The sequence below is a fragment of the Diceros bicornis genome, chromosome 1 (assembly GCF_020826845.1).
Source record: "Diceros bicornis minor isolate mBicDic1 chromosome 1, mDicBic1.mat.cur, whole genome shotgun sequence".
In the NCBI taxonomy this organism is placed as follows: Eukaryota; Metazoa; Chordata; class Mammalia; order Perissodactyla; family Rhinocerotidae; genus Diceros; species Diceros bicornis.
This window is the reverse complement of record NC_080740.1, coordinates 51921394-51932142: the sequence shown is the minus strand read 5'-3', so window position 1 is coordinate 51932142 and position 10749 is coordinate 51921394. Positions and strand designations below refer to the sequence as shown.

The 10749-nt window shown below is 38.7% G+C and overlaps 1 protein-coding gene across 3 annotated transcripts in view; it reads right to left on the bottom strand.

The window, feature by feature from the left end:
* Positions 1-391: 391 nt before the first annotated feature.
* Positions 392-10749, bottom strand: part of RAD50 (RAD50 double strand break repair protein) — a 68968-nt gene continuing 58610 nt past the window's right edge. For 2 of the 3 annotated variants that reach the window (XM_058540271.1, XM_058540281.1), the window contains 4 exons: positions 5330-5415; positions 4640-4782; positions 2194-2327; positions 392-742 (listed from right to left, as the gene is read on the bottom strand). In XM_058540271.1, coding sequence (XP_058396254.1) covers positions 556-742; positions 2194-2327; positions 4640-4782; positions 5330-5415 — 550 coding nt within the window. In that variant the 3' untranslated portion in view covers positions 392-555. The remainder of the gene's footprint in view (positions 743-2193; positions 2328-4639; positions 4783-5329; positions 5416-10749) is intronic. The other variant, XR_009219886.1, reaches the window with a different exon arrangement.

Here is a 10749-nt window from a genome sequence, read left to right as displayed (position 1 = left end):
GGGGAAACTGAGGCACAGAGAGGAAGATCATTTGCTCAGAGTTATAAAGAGCAGAGCCAAATATTAAAATCTCATCATTTATGGTCATCTTCAGATATTAATACTGATAACTGAGTTTTTTAAAACCACATCCAAGGAAATAAATTCAGAGGTAACACTTAACACTGAATTTTTTTTTAAATGCCAAAACCATAAATTGTCAAGGCAGTGAGAAGCTACATCTCAACAGTGCTTTGAGAAGTGAAAGGTAAGTTAGCTTCAGGTCCCAGGGAATCATTCATTTGTGCTGGGGAGGAAAGAAGAGAAGCTGAGTCCAAGTGTGCTGCTGTTGAGCCCCGCAGGCCTGTCAGAGGCTGCCTCGAGGGGGATGAAGTTCAGGAATCAGGCCAAATTTCATGTGAAACAACTTTAATCATTTTAGAACCTCTCAGGCTTTCAAAATGCTAGACACAAAGCTCCTTTAAAGAATATATTTTCTTGCTGACTCAGTTGATACCAGAAATAAACAGCTGCATGAAGACCTGTGTTTGTAAGGCATTTAAATCTTGAATATTTTTAATGACCATAAGATCCCAGGGAGCTACCACTGCATTTTACAATCTCTGAGCACTGATCAATGTTCTTCTTAATCCTGTAGAATTTCTCCACATATTCAGAACGCCCTAAGAGCTCCACAAAATCTTCATCATGAGTGATTACCAGAAGCTGGAAGTTGCGCTGCTGTGAGCGACTTTTTATTATCCTGAAACAATATATTTAGAACATTTTATTACTAATAAGCATAAATAACTCTTTCCTTTATTTGAAAAAGCCACTGAGAACCTTGTCAGACATGACCATGTGCTATGTGTGACGACCAGGCTTTTCCTGTGCCATCTGAGTGTCAGGGCCTCTGCCAGCCCCGCAGGAAATAGGGGAGGGGTGCGGTGGACCCCAACCTTCAGCCCTGCCAGGTAGGAGTCCCATCTTCTCTCCAGACAGTGGGGATGCATCTTCACCTAGTCTGGCTTAGGGACTGGTAAGAATATATGATCTAGTTTCTTCCAGAACATAAAGTTCTTACTAAAGCAGGTAGAAATGTTTTACTGAGTTTTCCTTAATATCTATGCTGCTCAACTTTAGGAGTCTGACTTATTCCTTTGTCTGGGGTTTTCTTGACCTGTTAACTAGTTTTCTCTGGAAGAAAATAAATCAAAAAAACAAAAAGACAGACTACAGGCGAGGGAAATAACATACTCAAGCCCCACTGCCTTCTTAGGAGCTGGGTCTACTTAGAATTCTGCCACCACCGTCACTAGATGCATCATTAGTATGACACACAGGGCCTGAGTGGGTGTACGGAGAGCATTATTGCTCATTATCTATATGCTGAGGTAACCAGCTATGAGACTGAGACCTGAAAGACTTTTTTTCTTTTAACTAACCACTTATTTATCCCTTGCCTGGAGCTAGATGCACTTAGGTTTCAAAAGCACCAGCCCTTACTTGCTGGTCACGCAGGACTGCTGAGAGATGGCTGGAGAACGGTGGCTCTGTGGTTGCTCAATTCTCCTTCTGGCCCAATCCCTGCTATCAGACAGGAAACATTACTTCTGCCAGAAAAGGTCTACCTGGAGCCAGGAGTACCCAAAATAGCTTCTCTATTTCAGGGAAAGTGCCTTTCCTCTGCCAGCACAGTCCTTGAGGGCTGCCGATCCCTGGAGCCTGCACCTACCACAGGTGAATGTGGAAATGGTGTGTGCAATTTCACCCCCTCTGGATTCTACTTAACCACTAATACACTTTTTGAATAAGAGCTCTCATTCCTCATAGATGTTGTCTGACACATGTGAAAAGCTGGGGAGACAGTCCAAAACCCACTATCACCACTCAGAAATGTTTTAGCAGGGCATGCTAACTCCTGTACATGATATGTGGGTAGCTCTGGTGGGAAAACCAAACCAAGCCAGGAAACCCTCACCATTTGTTTCTCTGTGAACACACCTGGGGAGATGCCAGATGTGTCTGGGGCTACTGTTCATCGTCTAGTTTTTTTTAAGACTCTGAGAAATTACTGTCTAAAGGTAAAGCCTAAGGTCTGGCACCAACCAGCTTTCCTAAGGAAGATACTTCTAGAGAGAGTTTTCACCATAGAACTCGCTTAATCTTACTTTAAAAACTATCATAACCTGCTCCCAAATTTGAGAAACTTACTCAACCAGAGCATGTGCAAGAGATTCAATGTTTTCTCGGTCAAGATTTGTTGTTGGCTCATCCAAGGCAAGGATGCCACAGTTCAAGCAGAACGTTTCGGCCAGGGCCAGGCGAATAATGAGTGACGCTAATACCTGGAAAAAAGCACCAAAGCTGAGCGTGCTGCACAGACCTTTTTCTCGTTCAATTTAGGAAAGCATGTAGACCTGGCTTAATCTCTCTTTTAGAGGGGAAAGGCGGGGCAATGTCACAGGGTCACTGACCTTAGGTAAATCACTGCTCTTTTGTTTGGCAGAACTGGAACTGGACAGACTCTTATGCTGTTCTAGAAGGTTCATGAACCATCAGGTGTATTATCTCAGCCTATCATTTGCAATGAAATAAAATGCTAAAAGCAATGCTGATCCCCGCCCCCCCCATCATATCAGCTATAACAAAACTTGAAATCACAAGCTTGAATCAGAAATGTAATTTTAATGGTATAAGATTAACCTTAAAAATTCATGGCCTGGCTATTTTCCTCATGATGAGATTTGTTAGAAAACTTGGACACATGACATTTTCCAGAGACCTTTTCTTAGAGTCTTCTTTAAATCTCTATGTTCTGTGAGAACCAGGTATCATTCTCTAACCCACACTTACATGTATGTGTATATAATCTTGGGAGAGAGAGAAAAAAAAGAGAGAGAATGAATTCCTGGGTCAAATATCAGTATAGAAGTATGGTTTTATTTAAGCTTAGCTATAGGAAATCCAAGCAACAGAGACTATGAGGCACTTTCATGTTTAATAGAAACCTAATACTAAAACCCTCAGACCTAGCTGAAATCACCTGAGGGTAGAAGGGACACAATTAAGAGTGTAGGACTATTCTAGGAAGTATAAACTACCTTTGGGTGAGCTATAAATTCCCCCTCCCCCTGAATTTGTGAGTGAAGGAGCATCAGTGAGCAAGTTAGTGATTTTAGAGCAATTTACAGCTTCTCTTTGATGTCCAGGGCAGGCTGGCAGATTGCAGAACCTGGGGCCATAGCTTGGCCTTTGAGACAGGCACTTCCTTCCTGTATTTGAATCCCACGGCTTCCACCACCATCCAGAGTAGAGTCTCAGAGTGGACCTCCTTGCCCACCTCTACCAAACCATTTGTCTGTCTTCTCCCCTAACACTAAGGAGGCAATTATTGCTAATTAATTTTTATAATTTAAGACTAGCTACAGGAAATCTACTTTTGTTCAGAAAATATTTTTGAAAGTATTTTTAATCCAAAGAGACATGTTTCAAACTCTATAATATTTTCTCATTCATAATTACCACTAAAAATCACCAAAGCAAGTAGGGGATACTGATTATAGATCACAAATTTGTCATTTTTGCAGACTATGATTAAGATAATAATCTGCAGATGCCTTAAATTGGTATCAGCTGTCTGGGCTGACAACAAAATACATACATGCATAGAGTGTCTTGAAGCAAAAATTGAAAATTGTTTAGGAATATAACTCAGTGAGTGTCCATTTCTAGAATCTTAAAATTTTGTTAAGAAAATCAAGGGTCCAGAGGTGTTATCAAGTATCGTCTTCTGCTTCTAATCTGAAAGGAGGAAGCTCAAGAATCTGTGAGATCTTAAGTCCAAACCTGTGCACAGTGAAAGGACCTGCCTAGTTCCCCAAGGATGCAGGTCCCACTTTCCCAACTTTTTAATAAAAACTCGCTCCTCTTGCTGATTTACTCCATATCCCACCTATGCTGTCCTCCCAGAGCCTCAGACAGAGGTAGGTAGCCTGGCCCAGGCGCTGAGTCTCTGCGTGTGTGGTAGTGGGGGCAGAGACACATGTGGGTATCATGCATGGCCTTTGGCTCTAGCAGACCCTTCTTTTAGATGGTCTGCAGGCCCACAGGCTTGGCTGGGGGTGGTGGTGGGGACTCAGTCCTATGATGGGGCTGCTTTCTCAGTGAGCCTTTCTTATATATTATAATGCCTTATCTGGCTCAACCTAGGATCTGGTTTGCTAACACTGTATGTCATTGATTCTAAAACATACCCCCCGCCCTCCGACTTCTCCGAAATCAGGATGCATCTTACAATTACAACTGCATTTTTCCTTTCTTGGTGGCACATAAAATAGTGATGTGTCTTATCACTGATGACACAGTAATCTTATTTTCATAAGGAGTACTGTAAAACAATGAATAGTCTTCAGCTCCTTATTCTGCATCTAGCCTATTCCATGGGAATGTGTCAGCCCTTCTCCTAAAAGCCTACTTTACATAACGTTGCAGGAAATGCTGGTTAGAACTGAGGGTAGCTGAGCTTGATCACTTTACATGGCTGCAAGGAGTGCTGTAAGGAGCTTCCCACCATTCAAGGGCAGCCTTGGGTGCTTCTGCTGCACTCACAGTCAATTGTCTGTGTAAAGGTGGCTCCCTAGGCTCTTGAGATACCTGCCTTTTGTCCGGCACTGCATCGTCCTCGCATATCCAAGGCTGTGTCTCCCTTGAGCATCACCACTCGGTAATTGTAATTCCGCCTTTTATCAGCAGCTGATACATTTTCATCAGCATCGGACCGAATTTCTATGTATTCAATATCTGACCCAGAAAGAAGAAGATTTCAGAGGAACCTACATTCCATAGCCTTTTGTTAGTTACAAACATTACCAAGTAAACCTAGCAGCAACGTTTGAGGCTGACATTACCAAAGGAAACACTCGCTGGTTTGGAACCTTTTTCTCTGGCTGAGAAGATTCCTGGCCAGAAGCAACCCAGATACCCCAACCCTCAGTCTCAGCTCTGCGTTTCTTAGTTCCCCTATTAAGAGTTTCCTCCTGATGGCTTTCTTCTTACTGCATTTTGGCCTATTCCTATCTAAACTTCAACAGAACCTGTTATGTCATCAGCTAAATATAATTATAATGTGCATCAGAGCCAAATATGTAAGTCCTGTCAGGCTTTGGAATAGAAAAGTTTGCCTTTTTTTCTTGCTACAAGATGCTATTAAGGTAAGCATTCTTAGAAAATCTCAAAGAGATGGTCAGAAAGGGGTCCAGGAGGTAATACTGGCATGATGAGAGGTCATATGGGGCAAGAGCTGGGAACAAGGCTTTGTAAAGAGCATTTGTGGTGCACTGTTAATTACCTTGTCCACGATAGGTACTTCGCCAAAGGTCACGAATAATTTTATTGATTTCTTCCATCTTCATACTATGAAATTTCATTATTGCTCTGGAAAAAGAAGCCATTGATATTTTAAAAGAAAAATAATATAATGATAATATATTATTGTATGTAATAGCATATATTAAAAATCTATGAAATATATAATAATATAAGTAACATCATGGAATAACTTCCCCGATTAAATGATAAAAGTAGGATATAGTAAGAGCTAGGAAAAAAAAAACAGGACCAAAACCTTGCTGCTTGGCTAGTACTGGAAACCACCAGGCATTTCTAGTGCTCCAGATCCTTACCCTTCTCTATTTTCACACTCTATGATATGACAAATACTTTCTTAAATAAATGCTGTGGAAATTTCAGAAAACAATTTTTTAGTAGACTTTTTCTTAGTCTTATTGGAAGGACTGTTTCCATTGATGCCCACTGGGTATAGGAAGACCTGCTGAATGGATGACAGTGAGTTAAGGAAGGGAGGGGAGGTACAGAGGGTCCTTTAGTCTGTGGGCAAATAGGCCAATCTCTGGAGCTGCTGGCTTTTTCCTCTTCTATTACTATTAAGCTTTACTAAAAGTCAGCCTCTTAAGCTGCTTTTATTCCTCAGATCTGTGAGCTTTTTATCAACCAGAAGCTTTGGTTTAGAGAGGGTGATTGAGAGGCTTAAGCTGAGCTGAGCCTCAAAGCTTTTATTTTCCCTTTCTAGTCAAAGATTCAGAAATCCTAACTCCCAATATGTGCATTAACTTCCATTTGGTCATGGTACCACCCCCCCCGTGCCCCCAACACTCTTAAACTAGTAGTTTCTAAACACTGAAAAGAAGGAAAGAAATATTTGTAAAAACAAAAGTAGCCTGTCAAAATCTAACGTTCTTACTACAGTCACCTTTCATCAAAAAGCCCTTAGGTTCTTTGGAAGCAGGTTTATGAACTAGTAAATGTTACATCAGTGACAAAAAAGGCAAACATCACTGCCATTACCATACAAAGGATGTGAGGCGGACTTACTTCCATTTGCAAGCCTCTTATCTGATATATACAAAAAAAGAAACTGAACGTAATGCTACTGCCTCTGCAGAATCATTTCATGATCTTCTGGTTCACCAGCAAAAGAGAAAGAAATGACTCAACATAAATACATTTTAAATATCAGATGAAGGATTCTGAAGTAATAAAGACCGGAAAAAACCATATTCTGCTTATTGATGAGAATGCAATAAGTCTCCATTTCCTACTTTATACATCTATCTCAGCCTAACATTTTATACTCCTTTCAAAATGACAGAGACAAAACTTCTAAGTATTTGGTCAAAAAAAAAAAACAACAAACAAACAAAAAAACACAAAAAACCCCAACAAGAAAACAACACCTCAGAGAATGTTCTTGGGACCAATCGCATAATCCATAACTTTATATATTATGATCCTGATTTTTCAAATGACTTTTTAAAGAAATTATCTTCCCATTCAAATTAAAAATCTCCCATAACTAGGGCCGGCCTGGAGGCGCAGCGGTTAAGTGCGCACGCTCCGCTTCGGCAGCCCAAGGTTCACGGGTTCGGATCCCAGGCACGCACCGACGCACCACTTGTCAGGCCATGCTGTGGCGGCGTCTCATATAAAGTAGAGGAAGATGGGCACGGATGTTAGCCCAGGGCCAATCTTCCTCAGCAAAAACAAAGAGGAGGGTTGGCATTGGATGTTAGCTAAGGGCTGATCTTCCTCACCAAAAAAAATCTTCCATAACTAACATAAATAAGCATACCCAGTGTGGAGAACAAGGTCCAGGTGGGGGGGTGGTGTCCAAGGTGCACACACACAGCCTCCACCGTGGCTCCCCTGTACCACAGAAGTGGTACCTCCCAGCCTGTGGGTAGGTCTGCTGAGACACAGCACTGCAGGAAAAAGCTCTAGTCCTGAGAAAAATCTAGACTTGCCAAAGGGTGTGCCAGACAGAGTTGATGCCCACCACTGTTGACTGGAACATTAGCTTATCTTTATATCCTCTCTCTCTACTATGGAGTTTACAACCCCACTGTGCAACAGTAGGGGATGATTAAGGTAAACTATCTTAACACACTTGAGGGAGTAACAATGATAATAGTGGCTACTATTGGTAAGCATTTACCGTACGTGAGGCACAATTATGCTGAACAATCATATATTATCTCATTTAATCCTTACAACGATACTGGGAGTTAGGTTTGGTTATCCTCATTTTACCGTTAAGAAAACTGAGATTCAATGAAGTTAGTTAACTTGCTCAAGATCAGAGAAAAGTGGTTAGGATATTAACAGCCCTTGAAGATAATAATTAAAATTTAAAAAGGCCCTTGAAGATAATAATTAAAATTTAAAAAGGCATCAAAAGGCCATCTTTAAAGCTACCAGGCTCAGATAGTTCTAGGAGTGAATGTTATCAAATCTTCAAGGTAAACCTAGCTCCAAAGTACATAAAGTATTACACAACAAGGAGAAACACAAGTAAAAAAAAAAAAAAAGTATAGGCCTATTTTGTTTATGAATATAGATACAAACATTCTAAATAAAGTCAAATTTAGTAGTGAGGGTATTAAAAATAATATATCATGACCAAGAAGTATTTATCCTAAGAAAGCAAGAATAGTACAACAGGAAAAAAAATTAAGATAATTCATTGCATTAACAGATTAAAACAAAAAAATGATTATCTCAATAGATGACAGAAAAGTATTTGATATAACACTGAGTTTTGATAAAATCCTCAGCGAAAAACAGAAGAAAATTTTCTTAATTTGACAATATGACTCTATCAGATATCCACAGCAAGCATCAAATTTAATGTTAAAATATACAGAAGTGTTCCTCCTAAAGCTAAGAACAAGAGAAAGATGCCTCTTATTATGCTATTCTAAAATAATGTTTTAGAGATTCCCTAACAAGTCAGTAGAACAATAAAAAGAATTGAAGAATAAATGAGGAGGCGGGAACTTGTCACTGTTTCTGCAGGTGATATAATTGTACACTTAGAAAATCTAAGAAATCAGCTGAAAAAGTATTAAGACTAATAAGGTAGTCAGAAATAAAATAAACATACAAAAATTAATACAGTTATTCATCACTTAATGACGAAGATATGTTCTGAGAAATGCGTCGTTAGGCAATTTCATCCTTGTGTGAACATCACAAAGTGTACTTACACAAACCTAGATGGTATAGCCTACTACACACCTAGGCTATACGATACTAATCTTATGGGACCACCGTCGTGGATGTGGCCAGTTGTTGACCAAAAGTCATTATGCTTGACTATAGTTTTATTATCTAGTAGCAAAACCTAAGAGAAAACATAATAGAAAAAAGGATCCTATTCACAGTGGCAATAAATCTATGAAATACCTAGGATAAAATCTAACAAAAAAGTATAGCATCTAGAGGAAAAACCTGTAAAACTTTACAATAGGACAAAAAGAACTGATTATATAGAAGAAACAAACTATAGGATCCAAAATGAGACATTCAATACTGCAAAGATGTCCACTCTTCCCACGTAATCCATAAAGTAAATGCAATTCAAACAAGACTCCCAACAGGATTTAAAATAAAATCTTAAATGGAATCCACAAGGTGACTTTAAGTTCATATTTCAGAGATAATACAAAAGAATAAAATCATAGTACTAAGACAGGAATAAAAATGAAATAAACCCAAATACATACAGAACCTTAGTTTATAACTGACATTTCAAATCAATGGGAAAGGTTTTAAGGGTGTTGGAAAGAGGAAAAAAATTAAAATTGTATCACTATCCTTTACCAAACTTCAAATAAAATCCAAATGAATTAAATGATTCAAAGTTAAAACTCCCATAAAAAAACATTTTTATAATGTTTTGGGATTAGGATTGGGAAGGCCCTTCTCATTAAGAAGCCATAAATGAAAAATTAGCTAAAAATTAAGTCACACACCATAAAGAAAGTTAAAGGACAAATGACAAACTGGGAATAACTACTTGTAATGCATGTGAAAAGGATTAATATCCAGAATCTATAAACAAGTGATACAAATCATTAAGAAAAAGACAACCTAATAGAAATATTGGCAAAGAGATACGAATAGGCAATTCTCAGAGAAGAAATTCAAATAGCCAACATATGAAAAGATGTTTAACCTCACTAGTAAACAGGGAAATGTAAACTAAAGTGAGAGCATTTTTTTGTGCAAGAGAATGGCAAAAATTAAAAAGGTTGATAATATGAAATGCAGAAATGGAGAAATGGGCACTTTCATACATTACTGGTAGAAACAAATTTTGTAAGTGTGCTTAGACGGCAATTTGGCACTAACAAGTTAAAAATGTACATATCCCCTGATCCAGTAACTCTATTTCTAAGAAGCTATCTTTCTGATGTATCTACACAAGTGTGCAAAGACATATGGCAGCAAACATTTAAAAATTTACTAATATGTCCATCAGTTGTTAAATTTTATAGAATATTATGCAATCATTAAAAATAATGAGGTACTTATATACACAAACATAAAAGATTTTCATCACACAAGTGAAAAAAAGACAACAGAAGAATACCTGCAGTGTGATACTATTCACATAAAAACAAATAAGATATATTTGTGTGTACATACATGCAAAAGCACTGGGAGAAATGAAAATACATCATCAATGTAATAATACTTAAGTGCTGAATAAATGTTAGACATTGTCATGGAAATAAACTTAAGTCCAACTTGAACCATGTTCTGTGATTTGTATAAAAATGAAGTACAGAGAAGCATAAATATCTGTAACACAAAGCTGAATGGGTTAAGTGGTATAAAATATTATGGAGTACAAAGGAAGGAAAAATTACATATGTGTGGGAAGGGCTTCATCAAGGTAACATTCCAAAGGAGGAAAAATAGCATAAGAAAATGTGAGGTGTCTTAAGGGAACAAAATTGTTCAGTTTGGTTACAACATAGTAAGTAGTGAAAGGTGAAATGTGAAAGGCCAGGTGTGTGGAAGTCTTTCCTAAAATTACAAGGGAACAGGGATCACCACCTTTAGGAAAATTAAGGTGGTAGAAGTATAACAGAGGTGGGAGGGATAAAGAGGTGGGGGAAGCTACCACAGTAATACAGGTAAGAGTAAGGAGAGTCTGACTTAGATGAGGGCTGTGGAAGAAACGCAGCTCTCAAACAGTACTGTGCAGGAACCCTGTGGGAGCTGACTGCTGACTGACAGATACAGGCCCAGAGGTTAACTTACACACCTTTTAGCACCCAGACTTTACAGGTAATTAGTATTTAAGAATGACTTTGAAGGTCCAGGAACTCTAGTAAACTATCATTCTGCTGAGGCAAAGACATGAATTTCATGGGCTGGAAACTGTTGTGGGTAAGTGGTCAT